Source organism: Taudactylus pleione, unplaced genomic scaffold, assembly GCF_031769625.1.
Source record: "Taudactylus pleione unplaced genomic scaffold, aTauple2 ptg000584l, whole genome shotgun sequence".
Taxonomy (NCBI): Eukaryota; Metazoa; Chordata; class Amphibia; order Anura; family Myobatrachidae; genus Taudactylus; species Taudactylus pleione.
The window spans coordinates 812490-840433 of NW_028284986.1; the positions used below are offsets into that span (position 1 = coordinate 812490).

A 27944-nucleotide genomic window follows, 5' to 3' on the forward strand; every position below is an offset into this window, starting at 1 on the left:
TGAGGTTACAGGGCGCCATAGAGGAAATGATCATGTATATACTAATGATGGAGGAATGACGACCATAGAACGATCATGTCACCAGTTCTTTTTAATCCTAAATAACCGGCTCCGCTCTCACACACCCTGAACAACTCATGGCTTAGTTACCTATGCGGTCAGCGCTGCACTGCTCCGCAATGTGTCGCTTCTCTGTACGGCAGCACAGATTTGCTTTTCTCTTAGTATTGTGCGTTTCCTTTTCTGACCTACACTGTAATAGTCCATCTCCTATACGGCTCATACGCGTTGGCACAGTACAGTAACTGCTAGGTTGTGTAGTTGTACCGAAACCTTAAGGAGATTTCCACAACGTGTATGGTATGACGGAGCTGCCGTAACCTCTCACGGAAAGGTCCAACAGTCGGAGCTTTTAAAGACGCCGCAGGTGTCCAGCCTTTAATCCTCCGCCAGCAGCAGCTTAATCACCAGACACCGGGTTGTGAATTGCAGCGGAAGCTCCGGGCGGTTGGGTACAGCGGTTCTCGAGGCACTGAGTGAATTCTGAGCAGCATCTTTGTCCTCTGGCTGTTCGGGAATATATATGAATAGTGCCCTCCAGCACTACCTGCTCTTCTGGGTAATGAGGTTTTTGAACCAGTCACTGACCGCACAGTCTATTCTCAGGACCAGCGCTATCCCAAAGAGGAGGAAGGTGCTGCTGACGACAAATCCCAGACTTTCAAACAGGAACCTGGGGGAGGGGCAGGAGACGGGAGACATGATGTATCACTCGACAGATAATGTAACGACACTGCAACAGATTAGGGTTTAAGCAGATTAATAAATCACAATCTATCCTGCACTTACTTTGGTGCAAACACTTTCCAGACCATTAGATGGCGTCGAAGGATCATGGCAGCGCAGACGCAGGACAGGAGCTGTCAGTAAGGTGACACTAATTGTAAGTATAATATACTCGATCATCTTATATTGGGTGTGTGCTCAGAATGGAGCTCAGCGTACAGGGCCACAGCGGCCGGGTTACCTGCACTCCCTGGATGAAGAGGTACTTGGTCCCGAGCTGCAGTAGAGCCCTGTAGAACTTGTCTGGGTTCTCTCTCAGCCTCATCTCCATCATGGGCATGTCATCCTCCTCCGTCTCCCCCTCCCGGCTCTCCCCCTTTGTTTTCTTCCTCCGGCTTGTGGGGGCCTCACACAGAAACGGCCAGAGCAGTAACAGACAGGATCCGGCTTCCTCAGGGGAGAACACAGAATTTCATTAAAACATTGACACAAAGAAGTTTTTATTCTGTAGTCATTTAGTGATAATCAGCTACGGCCGCTGCCCCCAACCTATCCTTACCATTGCCACCTACCGCTCCCCCCAACCTATCCTGACCATTGCCAACTACCGCTCCCCTCAACCTATCCTGGCCATTGCCCCCAACCGCTCCCCTCAACCTATCCTGACCATTGCCAACTACCGCTCCCCCCAACCTATCCTGACCATTGCCAACTACCGCTCCCCTCAACCTATCCTGACCATTGCCAACTACCGCTCCCCTCAACCTATCCTGACCATTGCCAACTACCGCTCCCCCCAACCTATCCTGACCATTGCCAACTACCACTCCCCTCAACCTATCCTGACCATTGCCAACTACCGCTCCCCTCAACCTATCCTGACCATTCCCACCTAACGCTCCCCTCAACCTACCCTGACCATTGCCAACTACCGCTCCCCTCAACCTATCCTGGCCATTGCCCCCAACCGCTCCCCTCAACCTATCCTGGCCATTGCCACCTACCACTCCCCTCAACCTATCCTGACCATTCCCACCTACCGCTGCCCCCAACCTATCCTCACCATTGCCAACTACCGCTCCCCCCCAACCTATCCTGACCATTGCCAACTACAGCTCCCCTCAACCTATCCTGACCATTGCCAACTACCGCTCCCCTCAACCTATCCTGACCATTGCCAACTACCGCTCCCCTCAACCTATCCTGGCCATTGCCCCCAACCGCTCCCCTCAACCTATCCTGGCCATTGCCCCCAACCGCTCCCCTCAACCTATCCTGACCATTGCCACCTACCGCTCCCCTCAACCTATCCTGACCATTGCCACCTACCGCTCCCCCCAACCTATCCTGACCTCTGCCACCTACCGCTCCCCCCAACCTATCCTGACCATTACCAACTACCGCTCCCCCCAACCTATCCTGACCATTGCCAACTACCGCTCCCCTCAACCTATCCTGGCCATTGCCCCCAACCGCTCCCCTCAACCTATCCTGGCCATTGCCACCTACCACTCCCCTCAACCTATCCTGACCATTCCCACCTACCGCTGCCCCCAACCTATCCTCACCATTGCCAACTACCGCTCCCCCCCAACCTATCCTGACCATTGCCAACTACAGCTCCCCTCAACCTATCCTGACCATTGCCCCCAACCGCCCCCTCAACCTATCCTGACCATTGCCCCCAACCGCTCCCCTCAACCTATCCTGACCATTGCCCCCAACCGCTCCCCTCAACCTATCCTGACCATTGCCCCCAACCGCTCCCCTCAACCTATCCTGGCCATTGCCCCCAACCGCTCCCCTCAACCTATCCTGACCATTGCCACCTACCGCTCCCCTCAACCTATCCTGACCATTGCCACCTACCGCTCCCCTCAACCTATCCTGACCATTGCCACCTACCGCTCCCCTCAACCTATCCTGATTATTGCCACTGCCACAACAACTCTCCTCTGCCTATCCTTACCTTTGCCACCATAAGTCTCCTTGGCCTACTCTGACCATTGCCACTGTAGCCCCCAACCTATACTATGGGCACAACTCTCCACGCTTATCCTCACCATTGCTGCCGCAGCTCACTTTGTCCAATCCTGGCCACTGTACCGCCGCTCCCCTCAACCAACCCTGAGCATTGTCACCACCACTCTCTTCGCACTATCCTGAGTATTGTCACCACCACTCTCCTCGCACTATCCTGAGTATTGTCACCACCACTCTCCTCGCACTATCCTGAGTATTGTCACCACCACTCTCCTCGCACTATCCTGAGTATTGTCACCACCACTCTCCTCGCACTATCCTGAGTATTGTCACCACCACTCTCCTCGCACTATCCTGAGTATTGTCACCACCACTCTCCTCGCACTATCCTGAGTATTGTCACCACCACTCACCTCGCACTATCCTGAGCATTGTCACCACCACTCTCCTCGCACTATCCTGAGTATTGTCACCACCACTCACCTCGCACTATCCTGAGCATTGTCACCACCACTCTCCTCGCACTATCCTGAGTATTGCCTCCACCACTCTCCTCGCACTATCCTGAGTATTGCCTCCACCACTCTCCTCGCACTATCCTGAGTATTGTCACCACCACTCTCCTCGCACTATCCAGAGTATTGTCACCACCACTGATCACGTGTTACCTGAGAAGAGGATGTTAGAGGAGAACGTATTGGCAGCAACAAGGAGAGCTGGGATGACGTTACTCGTATGGCCGTCCTGAAACCCTACAAAGGCGGAGTTCCAGTGGATGGCCGGGAAGACTGACTGGTGACCGGTGGAGTAGAAGCTCTGGGTGGCAGCGAGCGCCCACGCTATAACTGCATACCACGGAATACCAAATACATCTGGAAGTAAAAACACAGAGACGGATATGTGACATAATATATAGCTATTTACAGGGACACAACACACAAAAAACACTTGATACATAGCGTATATTTGTATTACCTAGCGTATATTTGTAAGTCTATTCATGAGCAAATTAATGTTAAAGAGAAACTCCCCCAAATAAGCTTTGCTTTTAAAATAAACGCTTTTGCCTTAACTTTCTTCTACATTTAATTATTGAGACGTTCACATGAATTCACAGCGACGCTCCCGATGAGTGCGGCCATCTAACGCCTATCACACAGCTGTACCTTAGATACTCGCTCGCCGGGTTACTACATACGGCTCGCTTATCAGTCTCCTTCCCTACACGTCACTCCTGGTGCACTGCACAGCGACGCTCCTGCTGAGTGCGGCCATCTAACGCCTATCACACAGCTGTACCTTAGATAATCACTCGCCGGGTTACTACATACGGCTCACTTATCAGCCTCCTTCCCTACACGTCACTCCTGGTGCACAGCGACGCTCCTGCTGAGTGCGGCCATCTAACACCTATCACACAGCTGTACCTTAGATAATCGCTCGCCGGGTTACTATATACGGCTCACTTATCAGCCTCCTTCCCTACACGTCAATCCTGGTGCACAGCGACACTCCTGCTGAGTGCGGCCATCTAACACCTATCACACAGCTGTACCTTAGATAATCGCTCGCCGGGTTACTATATACGGCTCACTTATCAGCCTCCTTCCCTACACGTCACTCCTGGTGCACAGCGACACTCCTGCTGAGTGCGGCCATCTAACGCCTATCACACAGCTGTACCTTAGATAATCGCTCGCCGGGTTACTACATACGGCTCGCTTATCACTTATCAGCCTCCTTCTCTACACCTCACTCCTGGTGCACAGCGACGCTCCTGCTGAGTGCGGCCATCTAACGCCTATCACACAGCTGTACCTTAGATAATCGCTCGCCGGGTTACTACATACGGCTCACTTATCAGCCTCCTTCCCTACACGTCACTCCTGGTGCACAGCGACGCTCCTGCTGAGTGCGGCCATCTAACGCCTATCACACAGCTGTACCTTAGATAATCGCTCGCCGGGTTACTACATACGGCTCGCTTATCACTTATCAGCCTCCTTCCCTACACGTCACTCCTGGTGCACAGCGACGCTCCTGATGAGTGCGGCCATCTAACGCCTATCACACAGCTGTACCTTAGATAATCGCTCGCCGGGTTACTACATACGGCTCACTTATCACTTATCAGTCTCCTTCCCTACACGTCACTCCTGGTGCACAGCGACGCTCCTGCTGAGTGTGGCCATCTAACGCCTATCACACAGCTGTACCTTAGATAATCGCTCGCCGGGTTACTACATATGGCTCACTTATCACTTATCAGCCTCCTTCCCAACACGTCACTCCTGGTGCACAGCGACGCTCCTGCTGAGTGCTGCCATCTAACGCCTATCACACAGCTGTACCTTAGATAATCGCTCGCCGGGTTACTACATACGGCTCGCTTATCACTTATCAGCCTTCTTCTATACACGTCACTCCTGGTGCACAGCAACGCTCCTGCTGAGTGCAGCCATCTAACGCCTATCACACAGCTGTACCTTAGATAATCGCTCGCCGGGTTACTACATACGGCTCGCTTATCACTTATCAGCCTCCTTCTATACACGTCACTCCTGGTGCACAACGACGCTCCTGATGAGTGCAGCCATCTAACGCCTATCACACAGCTGTACCTTAGATAATCGCTCGCCGGGTTACTACATACGGCTCACTTATGATCAGTCTCCTTCCCTACACGTCACTCCTGGTGCACAGCGACGCTCCTGCTGAGTGCGGCCATCTAACACCTATCACACAGCTGTACCTTAGATAATCGCTCGCCGGGTTACTACATACAGCTCACTTATCAGCCTCCTTCCCTACACGTCACTCCTGGTGCACAGCGACGCTCCTGCTGAGTGCGGCCATCTAACGCCTATCACACAGCTGTACCTTAGATAATCGCTCGCCGGGTTACTACATGCGGCTCACTTATCACTTATCAGCCTCCTTCCCTACACGTCACTCCTGGTGCACAGCGACGCTCCTGCTGAGTGCTGCCATCTAACGCCTATCACACAGCTGTACCTTAGATAATCGCTCGCCGGGTTACTATATACGGCTCACTTATCAGCCTCCTTCCCTACACGTCACTCCTGGTGCACAGCGACGCTCCTGCTGAGTGCGGCCATCTAACGCCTATCACACAGCTGTACCTTAGATAATCGCTCGCCGGGTTACTACATACGGCTTGCTTATCACTTATCAGCCTCCTTCCCTACACCTCACTCCTGGTGCACAGCAACGCTCCTGCTGAGTGCGGCCATCTAATGCCTATCACACAGCTGTACCTTAGATAATCGCTCGCCGGGTTACTACATACGGCTCGCTTATCACTTATCAGCCTCCTTCTATACACGTCACTCCTGGTGCACAACGACGCTCCTGATGAGTGCAGCCATCTAACGCCTATCACACAGCTGTACCTTAGATAATCGCTCGCCGGGTTACTACATACGGCTCACTTATGATCAGTCTCCTTCCCTACACGTCACTCCTGGTGCACAACGACGTTCCTGATGAGTGCGGCCATCTAACGCCTATCACACAGCTGTACCTTAGATAAGCGCTCGCCGGGTTACTACATACGGCTCGCTTATCCGTCTCCTTCCCTACACCTCACTCCTGGTGCACAGCGACGCTCCTGATGAGTGCGGCCATCTAACGCCTATCACACAGCTGTACCTTAGATAATCGCTCGCCGGGTTACTACATACGGCTCACTTATCAGCCTCCTTCCCTACACGTCACTCCTGGTGCACAGCGACACTCCTGCTGAGTGCGGCCATCTAACACCTATCACACAGCTGTACCTTAGATAATCGCTCGCCGGGTTACTATATACGGCTCACTTATCAGCCTCCTTCCCTACACGTCACTCCTGGTGCACAGCGACACTCCTGCTGAGTGCGGCCATCTAACGCCTATCACACAGCTGTACCTTAGATAATCGCTCGCCGGGTTACTACATACGGCTCGCTTATCACTTATCAGCCTCCTTCTCTACACCTCACTCCTGGTGCACAGCGACGCTCCTGCTGAGTGCGGCCATCTAACGCCTATCACACAGCTGTACCTTAGATAATCGCTCGCCGGGTTACTACATACGGCTCACTTATCAGCCTCCTTCCCTACACGTCACTCCTGGTGCACAGCGACGCTCCTGCTGAGTGCGGCCATCTAACGCCTATCACACAGCTGTACCTTAGATAATCGCTCGCCGGGTTACTACATACGGCTCGCTTATCACTTATCAGCCTCCTTCCCTACACGTCACTCCTGGTGCACAGCGACGCTCCTGATGAGTGCGGCCATCTAACGCCTATCACACAGCTGTACCTTAGATAATCGCTCGCCGGGTTACTACATACGGCTCACTTATCACTTATCAGTCTCCTTCCCTACACGTCACTCCTGGTGCACAGCGACGCTCCTGCTGAGTGTGGCCATCTAACGCCTATCACACAGCTGTACCTTAGATAATCGCTCGCCGGGTTACTACATATGGCTCACTTATCACTTATCAGCCTCCTTCCCAACACGTCACTCCTGGTGCACAGCGACGCTCCTGCTGAGTGCTGCCATCTAACGCCTATCACACAGCTGTACCTTAGATAATCGCTCGCCGGGTTACTACATACGGCTCGCTTATCACTTATCAGCCTTCTTCTATACACGTCACTCCTGGTGCACAGCAACGCTCCTGCTGAGTGCAGCCATCTAACGCCTATCACACAGCTGTACCTTAGATAATCGCTCGCCGGGTTACTACATACGGCTCGCTTATCACTTATCAGCCTCCTTCTATACACGTCACTCCTGGTGCACAACGACGCTCCTGATGAGTGCAGCCATCTAACGCCTATCACACAGCTGTACCTTAGATAATCGCTCGCCGGGTTACTACATACGGCTCACTTATGATCAGTCTCCTTCCCTACACGTCACTCCTGGTGCACAGCGACGCTCCTGCTGAGTGCGGCCATCTAACACCTATCACACAGCTGTACCTTAGATAATCGCTCGCCGGGTTACTACATACAGCTCACTTATCAGCCTCCTTCCCTACACGTCACTCCTGGTGCACAGCGACGCTCCTGCTGAGTGCGGCCATCTAACGCCTATCACACAGCTGTACCTTAGATAATCGCTCGCCGGGTTACTACATGCGGCTCACTTATCACTTATCAGCCTCCTTCCCTACACGTCACTCCTGGTGCACAGCGACGCTCCTGCTGAGTGCTGCCATCTAACGCCTATCACACAGCTGTACCTTAGATAATCGCTCGCCGGGTTACTATATACGGCTCACTTATCAGCCTCCTTCCCTACACGTCACTCCTGGTGCACAGCGACGCTCCTGCTGAGTGCGGCCATCTAACGCCTATCACACAGCTGTACCTTAGATAATCGCTCGCCGGGTTACTACATACGGCTTGCTTATCACTTATCAGCCTCCTTCCCTACACCTCACTCCTGGTGCACAGCAACGCTCCTGCTGAGTGCGGCCATCTAATGCCTATCACACAGCTGTACCTTAGATAATCGCTCGCCGGGTTACTACATACGGCTCGCTTATCACTTATCAGCCTCCTTCTATACACGTCACTCCTGGTGCACAACGACGCTCCTGATGAGTGCAGCCATCTAACGCCTATCACACAGCTGTACCTTAGATAATCGCTCGCCGGGTTACTACATACGGCTCACTTATGATCAGTCTCCTTCCCTACACGTCACTCCTGGTGCACAACGACGTTCCTGATGAGTGCGGCCATCTAACGCCTATCACACAGCTGTACCTTAGATAAGCGCTCGCCGGGTTACTACATACGGCTCGCTTATCCGTCTCCTTCCCTACACCTCACTCCTGGTGCACAGCGACGCTCCTGATGAGTGCGGCCATCTAACGCCTATCACACAGCTGTACCTTAGATAATCGCTCGCCGGGTTACTACATACGGCTCACTTATCAGCCTCCTTCCCTACACGTCACTCCTGGTGCACACACTGCGAGGGTCTAGGACGAGAAAGATAATGGGAGTTGTAGTCTCCCCATCCTGCTGGGTGACATACAGGCAGCGCAGGCTAAAATAGCTGTACTAGGAAAACGCACGTCAGACCTTCACCATAAAAACTTACTTGCATAACAAAGGTCACATCTATCACCAGCTCCCATCTAGCTATATTATATGTAAAACATTGACAGAAGCAGCAGAACATTAATTACAATGATTTCTACATCGTGATATCACCACAATGAAGCAAATTACACAGATAATAGGTAAAATAGGTTCCTGCAGGTGTTCTAAGGTGTTCTTATAAAGGGAACAGTCAGAGTATGTTTGATGTCCTCTGAGGCTTCTTGCTATGCAAAACGAAGTTCCAATAATGAGAAATTATTTGCCAAACGTTATTGTTGCCTATATGAAGAATAAGGTGTTACGGTTGGGGGTCTAGTAATGGCCACATATGGGAAATGACGGCAGATATTGGGTTCAGCTCCTATGGGACACAAGTTTAGTTTTGTAACAAATATAACAAGAGATATGGTAAGAACTTACCTTTGTCCATAGGGTCCACAGGGTTGACCTTGGGGGTATAGCTGGATCTGGATCCACGGGCACCACGCAGTTAAAGCTTTGCTGCTCCCAGGATGCACTTGGGTCCGTCCTCCTCTATACCCCGCCCCCGAGCCACAGCACCTCAGTTGGTAAGCAGCTAAGGCCGGAGGAGGAGACTAAACAGAGAGAAGGAAGATTGGAACACACAAGAACCATACTCACAGAAACGGGAGACGGAAAACCGGTGACCAGCCACACAGCCCATATGAAGCCAGGTGCGTCAGGGCGGGCGCCCTGTGGACCCTATGGACTTCGTAGAAACAGAGATAGCAAAGGTAAGTTCTTACCATATCTCTTGTTTTCTACTTCAGGGTCCATAGGGTGTCCACAGGGTTGACCTTGGGGATGTCCCAAAGCAGTTCAACTAAGGGCGGGGACGCTCCTGTGCTGGAAGGAGTACCCGGCGCCCGAAGGATGCATCCTGAGAGGCGAAGGTGTCACACGCATAAAACCTCAAAAATGTCTGAATTGAAGACCAAGTGGCTGCCTTACACAGCTGAACAGCAGAGGCGCCACGTCTAGCAGCCCAAGAAGGACCAACAGACCGAGTGGAATGAGCCTTAACAGAGGCTGGCACAGGTAAACCCTCCTGTGCATAAGCCTCGCAAATAACGGAACAAAGCCAACGGGCTAACGTTTGTTTGTTGGCAGGCCAACCCCTCTTGTGAAAACCAAAGAGGATAAACAATGAATCAGACTTCCTAACCAAAGCAGTCCGGTCCACAAAGATTCTAAGCGCCCGGACTACATCTAAGGAAGCCTCACCAGCTGAAAGACCAGGTGACTGAAAAGCTGGCACAACAAGTTCCTGATTAATGTGGAACTTTGAGACCACTTTAGGCAAAAACTCAGGACGAGTGCGGAGCACCGCTCCGTCCTGGTGAAAAATCAGAAAAGGAGGGCGACAGGAAAGCGCCCCCAATTCTGACACCCTCCTGGCAGAAGCAATCGCCAGGAGAAGCAATCGCCAGGAGAAAAACGGTCTTAAACGTCAGTCACTTGAGCTCCACCGACTCAAGAGGCTCAAAAAGGAGGACCCTGCAAGACCTGTAGTACCACCGCCAAGTCCCAAGGAGCCACAAAGGGAGGAAGGATCCTGAGAACACCTTGGAAAAAGGTGTGAACATCTGGCAGTGTAGCAATCAGTCGTTGAACCCACACAGACAAAGCAGACACATGACCCTTCAGAGAGGCCAGGCGTAAGCCGAGGTCCAAACCTGATTGAAGAAATTCCAAGATTCTAGAAACTCGGAACACCTGAGGATCACAGTTTCTGGACTCACACCACTGAAAGTAAGTGCGCCACACCCTGTGGTAAATCCGTGCGGAAGCAGGCTTGCGTGCCCTGAGCATGGTACCAATAATCGAACTGGAGAAACCCCGAGACCTCAAGACGGCTGTCTCAAGAGCCACGCCGTCAAAGACAGCCGACGCAGATCCGGGTAAAGGCAAGGCCCTTGAGACATCAGGTCCCGACGCTGAGGAAGAAGGTATGGAGCGTCGATGGAGAGGCTCCTCTGATCGGAGTACAAAGGACGCCTGGGCCACGCCGAGCCATCAGCACGAGCATGCCGCCGTCCTGCTTGAATTTCCGCAGGACCCGAGGAAGTAGGGATATCGGAGGAAACAGATACACCAGGTGAAACGTCCATTTCACCGACAGCGCGTCTACCAGACAGGCGCCTGCATCTCGTCCTTGACCCGTAAACGGGTAACTTGTGATTGTGACGGGAGGCCATCAAGTCCAGCTCTGGCAGCCCCCACCTGTCCACGAGTAGCTGAAACACCTCTGGGTGAAGCGACCATTCCCTGGGATGCACGTCGTGACAGCTGAGGAAGTCCGCCTCCCAATTGAGGACTTCGGGGATGAAGACTGCCGAGATCGCTGGAATGTGACACTCCGCCCAAGCAAGAATGCGAGACACCTCCTACATCGCTGCCCGACTGCGAGTTCCTCCTTGGTGGTTGATATACGCCACCGTGGTGGCGTTGTCGGACTGCACCTGAACCGCCCTTCCGTGAAGAGCGGGTCCGGACGACTGCAGGGCCCTGTATACTGCCCGAGGTTCCAGGATGTTGATTGGGAGAAGTGCTTCTTCCGCAGACCAACGACCCTGAAGCGACAATGAGCCGGTCACTGCCCCCCAACCCCGGAGACTGGCATCAGTAGTGAGCAGGACCCAGTCCGGGATCGAAAAGGGGCGCCCCTCGACCAGATGAGCTGTCTGAAGCCACCAAGCCAAAGACTGCCGAACCTCCGAGGACAACACCAGCAACTGAGAGCGGATCCGGTGAGTTAACACGTTCCATTCCGATAGAATCAGCCCCTGCAGGGGCCGGGAATGGAACCGGGCGAATTCCACCATGTCGAATGTCGACACCATGGACCCCAGAACTCTCATAGCCGAATGGACCGACAGGCGGCAACTGCTCAGGCAACTGTGTACCTGCAGCTGTAGGTAGGAGACCTTCTCCGGGGTCAGGAAAATCCTTTGCTGACGAGAATCCAGTAGGGCTCCCAAATGAACCATCCGCTGTGATGGAATCAGGGAGGACTTTTTCCAATTTATCAACCACCCGTGCGCTTGCAAGCAAGCGATCGTCAGGTGGAGATGTTGAAGCAGTACCTCCGGGGAGCTCGCCAGCAACAGGAGGTCGTCCAGATACGGCAGCAGCCGTACATTCTGGACCCGAAGATATGCGGCCATGACCGCCATGATCTTTGTGAATACCCTCGGTGCCGTGGAGAGGCCAAAGGGTAGCGCCCGGAACTGATAGTGATGTTGAAGGATAGCGAACCTCAGATACCGCTGGTGCGAATGGAGGTAGGCATCCTGGATATCCAAGGACACCATGTAATCCCCAGGTTCCATCGCCAGAATGATGGAACGTAACGTTTCCATCCTGAACTTGGGAACTCTGAGAAATTTGTTCAGAGACTTCAAATTGAGGATAGGGCGATGAGCACCATTGGGATTCTGCACCAGAAACAGAGAAGAATAGTACCCCGTCCCTCGTTGTAATTGAGGATCGGGAACAATGACCCCTGCTTTCAGCAAGGACTCTATAGCTACCTGAATCTGTAAAGTCTTGATCTTGTTCAGAGAAGGACTCGTGCAGAAAAACTGGTGGGGCGGTCTGTGCTGAAAAGACAGGGCGTACCCCTGGGAGACCACTTCTCGAACCCAGGCATCCGTGGTGGTATTGTGCCAGCACTGGGCAAATAGAAGAAGTCGGCCTCCCACTCTGGGGTCCCCCAGAGGGAGGCCCGTCCCATCAGGCAGAAGGCTTATCTTCCTGCTTGAAAGAAGGGCGCCTGGCACTGCAAGCCTGCTTCTTTGGCTTAGAAGCGGCCTTGGTCGCCGACTGCCTCGGGAAGGACTGACCCTTGGCCTTGCCCTGAACCCGAAAGGACCGAAAGGCAGAGCTCCGTACCTTGGCAGGTGCAGAAGCCGAATGGGAGGAAGGCTGATTTAGACTTAGCTAGAGTATCCACTATTTTGTCCAAGTCTGGACCAAAGAGCAACTCCCCATTAAAAGGTAGGGCCTCCAGGTCCTTTTTGGAGTCTGCGTCAGCTCTCCAAGACCGCAGCCACAAGGACCGAAACACCAACACAGCTGCAGCCGACACCCTAGAGGTCAGCAGGCTTGCATCCAACGACGCTTCCCCAATGTAGGAAGCCTCATTTGTCCTATCAACGCTCTCTGGATCTCCGGAGCGTTGGCCCAGCTCTCGATGGCCTTCAGGGAGGAGATCGACGGCAAAGGTAACGCAGCGCTTTTAATTAAGCGGGTGACATGGGAATCCACCACAGGCGGAGTTTCCCATTTCCTGCAATGAGCCTCAAGAAAAGGATAGTTTGAAGCCAACCGTTTCTGCGGTTGGAATCTCTTGCTGGGCAACTGCCAGGCCCCCGCCATATGATCCGTCAACTGGTCAGACAGGGGAAAAACAGTCGAAGCCACTTTGGCCTTATTAAAATTAGGGTACTTCGACCTGGGAGCCGGCGCATCCTCCTCTATATGAAGGATGGCCCGCACCGCCCTAACCAATGCTGGCACATTAATGGAGGACTTAGACTCCACCTCCTGGGTCCCGGCATCCGAGTCAGAGTCTTCATGGATCTCCCCGTCATCCGAAGACACGTCCGTGAACTGAGCCTCCAGTAAAGCCGGAACGGAACGCTTGGACGCCCGTGGGGGCAAATCACTGTGCAACATATGTTGAAAAGCCGATGACGAAGCCGCCAGACTCTGAACAGAGCTGGAGAGGACGTCCACCCAAGGCGGGGGTACTGCCTGAGGATACCCCTGAAAAGGTACCATCGACTGCTGCGGCACCGTGGGGGTTTGCACGTATACCGGCAAACCCGCATAAGGACCCACAGTCTGAGACCCGGGAGGAGACTGCACCAGACGAGTCACACCCGGGGAACGGGGCATGGTAGGCTGGGGCAACGCCCTAGAAGTCGGTCCGCGATTGACGCCAGCACTTGCGTAAACATTGCCCACGGAGGATCCTGCGCCACCGGGGGTTTAGAGGGTCCAGGTACCAACTGGCACCGCCCGCACAGACAGTCCTGAGACAATTCTGCCCCGTCAACCCCTGCCGAACAGCGTCGGCAGGAAAACAACACAGGAGCCTCGGAGCGCTCATTCCCCTCATCAGACATGACACAAACTTTTTTGCAAAAAAAGTGTCTCACCGAAACGAGGTAAGGCATATAACACCTACGCACTCCCAAGTATGCAACACAAACAGCCCACAATATTGTACTGAGGAGCACACCGCAGTATGTGACGGACCTCACAAATACGTAGATTTATATAAGTGAGGTACACAGAAAGAACACCCCTCCCCCACGCACCTGCGGGCCGTAGGAGAAGGAAAGGGATAGGTAAAAAGCTGACAGTAAGTAGAAAATAAGCACAGATAGACAGCACTAGCAATAGTCACATACCATGCAGAGAAGTTATACTCACTGCACCTTCCGCTACAATCAACCTCCCAGATTCAGTGTCTGGGAGGGCTATAGCGCTGCGAACACTGTCCTTTGCAGGGGGAGAGGTATGCAGGGGGACTGGTCCACTGTATACCGCCTGGGAGTCTGCGATGCTGCCTGGAAGAGCTCTGAGGAGGAGTGGCCAGGAGATAACAGCCCAGCGACGCCAGCACGCATGGGAGAAGGCGCGCTTGGCTGAGGGGAGGAGCCGCACAAGCAGGGAAGGCTGCCTCCCCTGCTAGTAATGAAACCCCCCCAGGGAAGCCGGTTCCCCGCCGGTACTTACACCCTGGTGGTCCAGCGGTCATGCGGGGTATGCCACAGAGGGGTGAGCCCGCTGCCGCTATTAGCGCCGCCGGTCTGTCCCCAGAGACCGGTGGCTAAAGACTGCATTTCCCCCGTTTGCAGCGCGAAGCGCTGCACGCGGCTTACCTGGCCCCGTGCGTCCGGCAGCAGTCCTTGGGAGGTCCCGGAGCCATGCTAGTACTGACTCCGGGGTCCCGCTGCGATCCCCAGATCAGTACTGGCGTCGCAGCGCCAGCGGGGCTGTTGGAGTGGCAGCGTGGACGTCCAGATGGACAGTCTGATGCTGCCGCTCTTAAGAGGTAAAAATAAATAAAATCTTTTTTTTTTTAAAAACTAAAATAAAATAAAGCTTAGGGGCTGCTTATTGCAGCCCCACTGCGCCAGGGTGACCAGACTCCGGCCGGGCACCAACTAAAACTGAGGTGCTGTGGCTCGGAGTCGTGGTATAGAGGAGGACGGACCCAAGTGCATCCTGGGAGCAGCAAAGCTTTAACTGCGTGGTGCCCATGGATCCAGATCCAGCTATACCCCCAAGGTCAACCCTATGGACCCTGAAGTAGAAATAATAATAGAAAAAAAAAAAAATATATATATATATATATATATATATATATAAAAAATATCTATAACAGCCATAGTATATTATACATACACACAGAACACTGTTGGGTGCTTTTAATGGCATAGGCTCTCCAGGTGGTACCAGTTGCAGTTACACAGATGACCAGCAGGGGAGCCAGACACGGGAAGAGACCGTTCACATATATTTCACTCATATTAGTGCAGCGTACTATATAATACATTGTAACCGTAATCCTGATGTGATTTACACAGCTGTCCTTTTTTCCTTCTAAATCCTTAAGCCTCATTCTAAGTTCCCCTAAGGCAGTGGTCAGGGAACAGGGGTAAATTACCCCACATGGGGTTAAAATGAAATTCCTGGGGGTAATGGACGGACAGCTGGGCATGCATATATATATATATATATATATATATAATATAGAATGAATCATATGCATGCCCGGCTGTGCTGCAGGGAGGCTCTAAGCCGGACGCCCGCTGAGATGTTATTACCAGCGGGCGCCCGGCTCCTTCCCTGCAGCACCACGTTAGCCCAATGCTGGAGTTCTCATCTGAACTACAGCTCCCGCCTCTCTCCATGCGTCCATACGTCATGACTTCTCTCCCATAGTTCCGAGGAGCAGCCGGGCGGACAGGATGACGGCGGATGCAGGAGCGGGGATTAAGGTAAGTGGGTTTTTTTTGTACAGGCGGCACTACAGGGGCATTATATGGGGGCACTATATGGGGACACTACTACAGGGGGCATAACTATGGGGACACTACTACAGGGGGCATTATATGGGGGCACTACTACGGGGGGCAATATATGGGGGCACTACTACAGGGGCAATATATAGGGGCACTACTACAGGGGGCATTATATGGGGGCACTACTACGGGGGCAATATATGGGGGCACTACTACGGGGGCAATATATGGGGGCACTACTACGGGGGCAATATATGGGGGCAATATATGGGGGCACTACTACGGGGGCATATGGGGGCACTACTACAGGGGCAATATATGGGGGCACTACTACAGGGGCATTATATGGGGGCACTACTATATGATTTCCTTCCTTTCAAATCAAGGGGGTAACGTCAGCATATCTAAATATATTTTGGGGTAAAAGGTAAAAAAGTTCCCTGACCCCTGCCCTAAGGATACAAACATGAACTCACCAGTCCCGTCAGCAGAGAGGTTGGACACGTGTCCATGGATTTGCAGGACAACATAAGCCTCTAATAATAGGAGCAGGAAGGCTGGAGACATTCTCTCGCTGTGCAGCAATATCAGGACCAGGGTGAGGAGTGACAGAGTAACCACCATCGCGGCTGAGTACACACTGCCCAGACCGTAGGCCTCAACCGCTGCCCCTTTCCTGCCTTCCTCAGCCTCGCCTCGCTGCTGGAGCCGGCTTTTCAGCGAGCGCTGCATCTTCCGGTAGATCTGAGGGATGACGTGCAGCAGTTCAGCCTGAGAGCCAGGGGCTCCCCGGTAGGTAGTTACCGTGCTGTCCTCATTGGGGTCCCGGCTCCTCTTCATAAAAACGGTGACAGGGTTCCAGAGCACCAACAGTAAACCCAGCCCTGAGAAGACGTAGATAGCCCTGGGGAAGGCCACAAGCGCCAGGTGTGTGAGCTCCCGCAGGTTTGCCAGGCTGTCCTCCGTCCCTGAGCTGAGGGCCCAGTAGCAGGAGATCCCTAGTACAATAAGAGGGAACCCCCAGCGGACATAGAGCACCAGCGGGGAGGGGCTGTTGAGGTTTCCGTAATGTTGCAGCCACTTCCGGACGAGAAAGACAATAACCCCGAGACACAGGACGCAGCAAACATAGGAGAAGTTCTTAAGCTCAAGGTCCTGTATGCTGGAGAGAGGAGTCAGGAATGGGGAGGGATGACAGTCTGGGGTCTCCTCCCGGCAGTTATGAAAGAACCCAGAGAGGCGGATGCAGGTCCCCAAGGCCGCCAGCAGCCACAAGAGCCGAGATCCGTCCTTCTTGTAGAGTGGGGAGGCGGAAGGCTTCAGAGACTCCCCTCCTAGTGGGGTTATAGTGGGGAGCGTCAGCCTGCCGTCCCAGTGTACTTTCACCACCGTCAACATGAGCAGAGATGTGAGGAAAAAAGGAGCCGCTTTCCCCTCTGCCACCACAAAGCTGTCCGAGAACAGGACGCAGCAGCGGAAAAACAGCACAGCGCAGGGTGCGGAGAGCAAGAGGGATGCGGGACGCGACCACCATCTCATCTTTATACACGCCCTTTTCCTGAAGACGCAGAAGAAGCTCATCTGGGAGACGGCAGAAGCGGAAGCACAGAGAGAAACGACATCGAGCTGAACCGCAGAAGTCCACGCTCCCAGGGCGAGCACGGCCGTCACCGACGCAGGAAAGAGGAGGGGGTATCCCAGCAAATCCTTGCAGGTCACGTTCAAGGTCGGTCCCATCTCCGCCATCATGTAACAGAGGAAACAGGACATGGACAGGAGGAGGCCGCCGATGACCATGCGCAGCGGGTGGAAGCGAGCCCACGACTCCATACACATGTTCCTGGCTTGGCTCAGGTAGAGCTGCGGACGCTGTAGGAACTGCTGCAGACGAGTCTCCATCTCTGCCTCGGACGCGGTGCGCAGGTCCCACTCTGATATAAGCTTCTCGTACTCCGCCTTCACCGAGGAGAAGAGATCTTCCAGGACCCTCAGCTTCTCCGTGGGCAGATCCCCCGCAGCCTGGGAGTAGGAGACCAGGTAACGAGCCACCTGTGAGAGAGAGCACAAAGGCGGCTGTAGGTAATCCATAAGTACATCACCAGCAGAGAGACTTTACAAACGGGGCTTCCAATGAGACAGTCTCACGTGTTTATGGCGTTACTGTGATTTATGAAACACTGAGTAACACCAGTAACACCTTGTCAAAGTCAAATAATTGGATATGATCGCTTTACAATTATTATCGGAGGATATAGTCGTCTATGGTCTGATGACGTATTTATAGGACGCTACTTTGCGTCGGTGAACTCCAATGAGCACAAATGCGTATTCACATACTTACACATGGACGCTCATCTGTATATATTCACGTACATACACAGACGCACATATGCGAACGCATACATATAAAATGGTTCCCACACATTATAGAGAATAATCAGTTATTAAAAGGTATTTGTTAGCTAATAATTATGGTGTAAGATGTACTTAAAAGAGATCTAAGGTTCAGAATACAATGGACATGTCATGTTTGGTATCATACTAAATCCCTGTTTATTTGCAGACATCCGTTTCTATCGGCAAAGAAGTCGCATCATGCGTCCGCTAGTTATGGATGATAGGGAATTATTGAGTAGAATGTTATTACTTGTATGCAGTGTTGTAGCCAGTTTTAACAAGTTGTTCGGTGGCAAACTACGCAATGTGACCGTTGGAGGACTGAGCCATATCCCTGATGACACCGTATGAACTGACCAATGACCAGAAGCAAGAACCAATGAGAACCTGTCAATTTGTCTCTTTGTTAACTCTGAAACCTGTAAGGTATATAATCTGTGTCCTGACCTCAGTGTACAGGTATCTTCTTGCGACCGCAGACTTCTGGATTGATGACTGTATACTGGGACCAGTGCGCACGCGTATGTATCGGGCTGTACTATTTTATTGCTTTTTACTCTAATTGTTAAATCTTACATCGTGTTACCCCTTTTTACATAAATAACTTTTTGTGCTTTGGAACCATACAATTGGAGTGGAGAGTAATTCTTTCTTAAGCGACTTGCAGCGCTAAATAGCGATTAAACGGTATTCATACCCTGTACTGGGAACATTTCCACTATTTGTATAACCGGAATAAAACTGCATTACTGAGCAAATGTGAAGAAACATACAGTGACTGGCAATAACAACTACATACCAGCTGTGTAATGTAAATAATGCAGTCTATTATGGCACCTAAAGTGATTCTATTTATTGTTCTGGGAGAATATACATGTAGTTCTCTCTATAGCTGCAATGCGCGCTGTCTATAGGGCTATGCATAGGAGTGCTGGCCTGTGAGGATATAGCTGTAGGACCACAGTAACGCAATACTCACTGTACAAGCAGCAGATCCACACAATGAGCTTTCCGGTCACCCCCCGACGTACAGGGGAGATTTATACACAGCAATCCCCATAGAGGGTAATCTCACAATAACCGTTACTGTAATCGTATATTATTACGCTCACAATAAAGGTTACGCTTATACAATCATCATCACACAACCTGCTGGTCAGAGACTGGACACACTAGCTAGTAATGCTTCTAACTGGGAATCTTTATCTCCGCTACATTTAGTGCTCCCCCCATTCAGGAACAGAGGTGTAATAATTATCCCCGTTACCCTGATGGGATTTGCAGAGGATGATATATTGTATTCCTGTGATGGACACTCCATCCTTGCTGGTGTCCATTACAAACATGGCAGCTACATGATATGTTTAGGGAAAGGTGATTGCAGACAGGACAGGTCCAGTATCATAACACTGACTTTAGGTACATTTCTGTGCTACACAATAGCAGCCTATGAGAAATGCGTTTCTATCTGTCTACATAACGCTGGACAATGAAAGCAACTATCCTATTGGCTGCTAGAGTTTAGTGTAAATGCAACATTAACGTTACTGTATCACCTACATACAGTATAGGCACTGCTATAAATCAGAATGGATTTGCTATGATTGAACTGGCCCAACATTGCAGCAAACGTTTCTTCCAGTCAGATCAGAGCTTGATTGGACGGTGACTTCCAGCGACACGTGTGAGGTCACGGCTTGCCCAGGGGACAGAGGGCACTTTGTTATGGAGACATTCGGTCTTCTGTGTGCCCGACAAACTGCCTGCAGAGACGGCCAATTCCATGACCAATCAGCACTTAGCTCTCATATCATCTGCAGTAGCTATAATAGGCCCCTGACGCTATCAAACCAAAAGTCTCAGGGTCTATAAAGGACAAAACTTGGCTGAGGCCGCGCTGAGACATAAATAAGACCATGGTACTACATCCCATACAGACTGGTCAATATACAGCCAGGGAACGCAGCCTCTCTGAATAGATGATCTATCACAGGTCCTTTGGACATATTCTTTGGGCATGAGACTGAACTGGCCCGTTGATGATCTGATGGCCCCTGTCGGCCGTTCTTGACTTCCCTAAGGAATAAAATGATGGGAAACCAACATATGATCTCTAGTGGTTCTGCGGGTCACACTTTGTGATGGCATTGAATGATACAGGATAGGTAGTCCATTACACCTGGTGGCAGTCCTCCTGTTATCATCTACCCCTCCCTTCTCTATAGCGTGCCTTTTGTTATTCCAAAAAGTTATCAATAAAGAAAAAAATTTTCATTTTTGGTGCTTATAAAGGTTTGTTGCTAATGTAGAAGTGGTGGGGACTCAAATAATAACCTCTAAGTTATCACTTCATTATAGAGGTAAATAGGAAGCACATAAGAGAGGTCTTGGTGAGATCAGTCTTGTGTAATAACAGCATGGAGGTCCGCCTCCAGCTAAGTCACTGTAAGGCAACACTACCCGTGGGACGGCTGCATCCTGGTAAAGGGATCACACACAGATGAGGTACTGGTGCAGCTCCATATCCCATATTATTGTACTGTAAGATAATAAAATGCAACCACCATATGCACATGTAAGGACATGTACATTACTGGATGGGGAGGATGTATACATACATACATACATACATACATACATAACATGTAACTATACCGTACCTGCTGGGCGTTCAGCTGATACGCGTTGGCCTTGCTAAGAAGAGCTGATAATTTATCTCCATCCGCTGACCACCAGAAGAGGTCGTCGATAATAGCCCCCAGGTTACTGTATGGGATGGGGATTCCCAGCAGCAGGGCCAGGCTCGGGACCAAGTTCACCTGAGGGACGTCTGCAGGGTCCTAAAAGGAGAACATTAAGATAAACACATGTTCATGTAGCAACCCCCCAGACTCAGATATAGACCCGAGCATTTAAACACAGATAAACACCACACCCGGCCATGCCACAACACTGGTACCCATCAGATAAACACCCGGCCATGCCACAACACCGGTACCCTCAGATAAACACCCTGCCATCCCACAACACCGGTACCCTCAGATAAACACCCGGCCATGCCACAACATCGGTACCCTCAGATAAACACCCGGCCATGCCACAATCCTGGTACGCTCAGATAAACACCTGGCCATGCCACAACACCGCTAACCTCAGATAAACACCCGGCCATGTCACAACACCGGTACCCTCAGATAAACACCCGGCCATGCCACAACACCGGTACCCTCAGATAAACACCCGGCCATGCCACAACACCGGTACCCTCAGATAAACACCCTGCCATCCCACAACACCGGTACCCTCAGATAAACACCCTGCCATCCCACAACACCGGTACCCTCAGATAAACACCCTGCCATCCCACAACACCGGTACCCTCAGATAAACACCCGGCCATGCCACAACACCGGTACCCTCAGATAAACACCCGGCCATGCCACAATCCTGGTACGCTCAGATAAACACCTGGCCATGCCACAACCCTTGTCCTGTCAGACAAATCCCAGAACCCTGGTACCCTCAGATAAATACCAGGCTATTAACAACTATGGTATGATCAAAACACCCAGGTATGTCACAACACCATTTCCTTCAGATAAACAACCAGCTAAGACACAAGTACCATACACTAGATAAACCCCTGTACATGGCACAATAACCACATACTAGATAAACCCCTGTCCATGGCACAATACCCATATACTAGATAAACCCCTGTCCATGGCACAATACCCAGACTCTCAGTTTGACATCTTATGATAGAACAGTAAACTTTTATAGTAATCTAAACCACAAACTAAAACACTTCATAAAGCAAAGTGGGAAGGGACAATATCCAGCAATAGTACAGATACAAGAGCCTCCATCCAGCTATGTACAGTCACATTCATTGCTTGTAGAGTAACACAGACATGCTCAGCTCACACCTGGCCCCAGACTCACACACCTGGCCCCAGACTCACACACCTGGCCCCAGACTCACACACCTGGCCCCAGACTCACACACCTGGCCCCAGACTCACACACCTGGCCCCAGACTCACACACCTGGCCCCAGACTCACACACCTGGCCCCAGACTCACACACCTGGCCCCAGACTCACACACCTGGCCCCAGACTCACACACCTGTACCCATACCGTCTGCATCTGGCCAGGAAACAGAGGGGCCTTGCTGTACAAGAAGAGAGCTGCGGTCACTTCCTTCTCACTGTCTCCTCCGTGGTCTCCTGTGTCCGTCATGCCGTGGTCTCCAGCCACCACCAGCAGGGTCTTGTCATCCAGATGTTCTATGAGCGAGCTATGGACCCATAAACAGAGAGCATTACCCCTTACTCTGGTGGTACACGTACTAAGTGTATGCTGACTATTGTGGTACGTGTCTGTAAATGTCATTATTTTGTAACCAAAGACTCTAATTGGTTTATTGTTGTTGAGAAATTACAAAGTAAAAATCTGTTGTAGGGAGTGAAATGAGATTTATCATATTTTAGGACATGATGGGGACTAGATGATTGTTAATCATGTCCTGAGATGCAAAAACACAGCTTTTGTACTATGTATATAAACTAGTCCTCATTCTAGCACCCTGCACCTGTCGCTCTCTGCGCTAGTGCTTCTAGCACACTCAGCTGATGCAATAAACTTCTGACATACCAGAGACCAGAGTGTGCTAGAAGCACCAGAGCAGAGAGTGACACCCCTGGCAGGAAGGAGGAACTGCACGTGTTTTGACAGGTGCAGGGTGCTAGAATGAAGACGATATAAATGCATATGTAGTCACAAATCTGAGCCACTCACCGGATCATGTGATTCATCTGCACGAGTTTCTTGGCGGTCTCTGGGTGGTCCGGGCCGTGTTTATGTCCGCAATGGTCAACGCCAAGGAAATGGGCAATCAAGACGTCCCAGTCTTCCCCATCCACTGAGAAAAGAGGAGAAATGGAGGCTGTGATTAAATACAGAAGAGGGGAACGGAAAGCAGGTATATGTGCGGATTACACGTGCCCTGATAATGTACCCACACACAGCTGTACCAGGCATTTAGGGCCATTGGGTGCATCATCCAGGAAGGTCTATACCGAGACTGACCAAAATGTGGCTCTGCAGCTGTGGTGAAACTACAAGTCCCAGCATGCTTTACCAGCGGATGTGGGAGGGTATGCTGGGACTTGTAGTTTCACAACAGCTGGAGAGCGCCACAGATTGGCCAGGCTTGGTCTTTACTGTGAAGATGAAACAAAATCACTGCAGTCTCCAGACATGTGAATGATAAATCCCATTTACAGATAGGCCTCGTGTTGTCCTTTGTATGGAGTTGAATAAAATAATTACTGTACACATCACAATATTCACATTTATAAACAAGTAGTGATAGTCTGCAGAAACAGACCCAGCTCCCTTTAACCCTTTCTGCAGCCGCCCAGTATCTCAGTGTGCAAGCTCAGTATGAATTGGACAAGTCTGAGGTGGTTTTCCAGGGGGTCAGTCACTCACCGGTAGGATACAGCTGCTGCAAGATCCCATCATCCACGGTGTGAAGGTCCTTTACGTTGAAGGACGGCAAGAAGTAAGACTTGTGGAACTTTTTGGGAAATAACCCATCCCAGGTGTCGTCGCCCATAAACACGACTCTCTTCCCTGTAAACGGCAATGTAAGGTGAGTACATATAGTGTATTGGCGGACAGAAGAAATCTCATTCACACCTGCTCCCGGCAGAAGAGAGAGACCTCGAAAAGCTCCTCCAGTTACTGATGTGCAGAACATAAGAAAATCCTCCTTTAGGTTTATTAACATGACATAATAATTCTGGCTGGTTGACCATATTTTTATTGTATGTTTATTATATTATCTTACAGTTCTATTACTGGGGCTTTGCAGATAAAAAATTAGCCTGCACCAGTTTCATATTTGAGTAATACAAAGTAAAAACGATATTATTATAGACTGTAAGGACACCACATTTATAATGAGGTTCCTGTATTCCATTTCCAGGTGATTACACCTGCTCCGTTACCACTAGTATTTGCACGGTGGAAGACGCCTGTACACGTGAATGGCAGCGCATACAGGTGAGGTATACAGGGGGCTATAGATTATCGTCGTATGGCGATAACGTGTTACACACTCACCGCTTTGGACCATTTGATGGATGAGGTTGTCTTCCTGAATGGCGTAGCTAGCAAAGTTACTGCCCACGTCCACGAATGTCGGCAGCGAACCTGTGGTGAATCCTTTAATCCTCTGCATAGTGGTGGTGGGGGGGTCGGCACGGAACGGGTAGAGCCTGGCATGCTGCGGCTGAGATGTGGTGAGCTGGTGGATCACCTCCATCTTGTTCTGGTATGGCTTCGGGTTGGCGTTTCCTGGGTCGTACTTGGCAAAGTCATATTTTAGAGCATCAATAATGACAATGACAGCCTTATCGAACCTCTGCGGGAACCAACAGGAGCTGGCCTCAAGTTCAGGACTCCTGAAATCTCCGGTGGACGGAGGCTCAGAACACCGACTTTGGTTGTTAAGCTCAATTCTCATGAGAAGGAAACCGCTCATGAAAAGCCAGATGGCGGAATAAAACAGGACGGACAGCCAGGCCAGGAACAGAAGCACCGGAGCTTTCTCCATCCTGGAAGATCTAAGGAAGAAACGTTACAAGCTGAGTGATCACAAACAGCGGACCTGGTTACAGCTGGATATAGAGAATACACACAACGCAGGCTAACATCAGTTCATACTGGGCCGCCGACAAGCTATGGTTTTGTACTGGGCCGACCTAGACATAACAGTGGGGTCTCATGACTTGTGGTATCAATTACCGCGACACACACTGATTGGTCAGATTCACATGCAGGTCTGTACTCAACTTCAGGCTCTAAAGCACGATTTCAGGCTACTTCGTCCTACAGTGGTGAAAAAAACAAAACTGCAGACATGGCGAGACAAATGTACAGACTTATGGGATAACTCCTAACATTGTAAGGAACAGTCACTTATGGTGGTGACTCCCCTGCAACAGATCGCCAGTCCCTATGTGCACAAGAGGGGTGGAATTACAAGGAGCATGGAAAGGTTTGGAGATTAGCAGGTGGAGATAAGCTGCATGACCTTGTACAGCTCAAGAACAGTACTCAGAGACTGCTAACGAGGTCAGGGTCAGAGACTGCTAACGAGGCCAGGGTCAGAGGATGCTAACGAGGCCAGGGTCAGAGGATGCTAACGAGGCCAGGGTCAGAGGATGCTAACGAGGCCAGGGTCAGAGGATGCTAACGAGGCCAGGGTCAGAGGATGCTAACGAGGCCAGGGTCAGAGGATGCTAACGAGGCCAGGGTCAGAGGATGCTAAGCGTATGTTTTATGGTCTTTACCTAAACACCAGTATATCGGACAGCACAAACGTAAACCCAGTAGTTATATTCTTGGGCATGGAGATCAGTAAATGTTTGGTATTCATAACAAGTTTAGATACTATATATATCTATATGTTTCCCAGGAACAAGGCAGCCAATGCACATAAACTTGTAGCCAACATTTGGGAGTCTTTTCTACTGGGCACAAGGGGGCTATACATTATACAGGGGCAGCATGCAGGGGGCTATACATTATACAGGGGCAGCATGCAGGGGGCTATACATTGTACAGGGGCAGCATGCAGGGGGCTATACATTATACAGGGGCAGCATGCAGGGGGCTATACATTATACAGGGGCAGCATGCAGGGGGCTATACATTGTACAGGGGCAGCATGCAGGGGGCTATACATTATACAGGGGCAGCATGCAGGGGGGCTATACATTATACAGGGGCAGCATGCAGGGGGCTATACATTATACAGGGGCAGCATGCAGGGGGCTATACATTATACAGGGGCAGCATGCAGGGGGCTATACATTATACAGGGGCAGCATGCAGGGGGCTATACATTATACAGGGGCAGCATGCAGGGGGCTATACATTATACAGGGGCAGCATGCAGGGGGCTATACATTATACAGGGGCAGCATGCAGGGGGCTATACATTATACAGGGGCAGCATGCAGGGGGGCTTTACATTATACAGGGGTGGTACGCAGGGGGCTATACATTATACAGGGGCAGCATGCCGGGAGCTATACATTATACAGGGGCGGCATGCAGGGAGCTATACATTATACAGGGGCGGTATGCATGGGGGCTTTACATTATACAGGGGTGGTACGCAGGGGGCTATACATTATACAGAGGTGGTATGCAGGGGGCTAATCATTATACAGGGACGATTCATAAGGGTTTACAAGGTATAGACATTATACAAGTACACAAAAGGTATACAGGGAATATAAATTATACAGGTGAGGTAAATTGGGGTATAGAGGAGATTAATTATAACAGATTAATTACATTCGGCTATACAGGGGAATATATATAATATAGGTGAGGTATACAAGGTTATATACATTATAGAAATGAGGTATACAGGGGGATATACATTATACAAATGAGGTATATTATGGTGGCTATACATTATACAAATGAGGTATATTATGGTGGCTATACATTATACAAATGAGGTATATTATGGTGGCTATACATTATACAAATGAGGTATATTATGGTGGCTATACATTATACAAATGAGGTATACAGGTGGCTATTATACAGTACAGTAGGGTATACAAGCTACATAGAGTGTATACATTATTACATGCAGAGTGGATATATTATTACATGCAGAGTGGATATATTATTACATGCAGAGTGGATATATTATTACATGCAGAGTGGATATATTATTACATGCAGAGTGTATATATTATTACATGCAGAGTGGATATATTATTACATGCAGAGTGTATATATTATTACATGCAGAGTGGATATATTATTACATGCAGAGTGTATATATTATTACATGCAGAGTGGATATATTATTACATGCAGAGTGTATATATTATTACATGCAGAGTGTATATATTATTACATGCAGAGTGGATATATTATTACATACAGAACACACCTGAGCAGCGTCCAGTCCTCACATTGATGATTCTGAGAGGTCGGGAGAACCCGGAAGAACAGACCAAAGTCACCAGGGTAACGGTACCATAGAGAGGAACCAGAGACACCATAGAGAGGAACCAGAGACACCATAGAGAGGAACCAGAGACACCATAGAGAGGAACCAAAGACACCATAGAGAGGAACCAAAGACACCATAGAGAGGAACCAGAGACACCATAGAGAGGAACCAGAGACACCATAGAGAGGAAGGCCGCTTTGTGACATCTACATGCTGACTGCGGTATTGCAGGCTGGGAATCCCCATCAGCTACTTACTTACACTTATTCCCCTGATTCCAGCATTATATATACACACAGTATTGTGTATTATATACACACAGTATTATATATACACAGTATTATTATGTATTATATACACAGCATTATATACACAGTATTATTATGTATTATATACACAGTAATATTCTGTATTATATACACAGTATTATTATGTATTACATACACAGCATTATATACACAGTATTATGTATTACATACACAGTAATATTATGTATTATATACACAGCATTATTATGTATTACATACACA

The 27944-nt window shown here is 50.4% G+C and overlaps 1 protein-coding gene across 5 annotated transcripts; it reads right to left on the minus strand.

Annotated features, from left to right (window-relative positions):
• Window positions 1-72: 72 nt before the first annotated feature.
• On the minus strand, window positions 73-27689 carry PIGO (phosphatidylinositol glycan anchor biosynthesis class O). Of its 5 annotated transcripts, none has more exons than XM_088453613.1 (11): window positions 27352-27687; window positions 24492-24994; window positions 23856-23999; window positions 23160-23283; window positions 22488-22659; window positions 21019-21198; window positions 16438-18010; window positions 3438-3641; window positions 1028-1233; window positions 850-920; window positions 73-733 (listed from the first exon to the last, which is right to left on the minus strand). In XM_088453613.1, the coding sequence occupies exons 1-11, from the start codon at window positions 27618-27620 to the stop codon at window positions 604-606; spliced, it is 3576 nt and encodes a 1191-aa protein (XP_088309739.1). In that variant the 5' UTR covers window positions 27621-27687; the 3' UTR covers window positions 73-603. The 5 variants fall into 5 exon arrangements, with proteins under 5 accessions (XP_088309739.1, XP_088309740.1, XP_088309738.1 ...); XM_088453614.1 differs by having other exon boundaries at window positions 22500-22659; window positions 27343-27687; XM_088453612.1 differs by having other exon boundaries at window positions 27343-27687.
• Window positions 27690-27944: the final 255 nt, after the last annotated feature.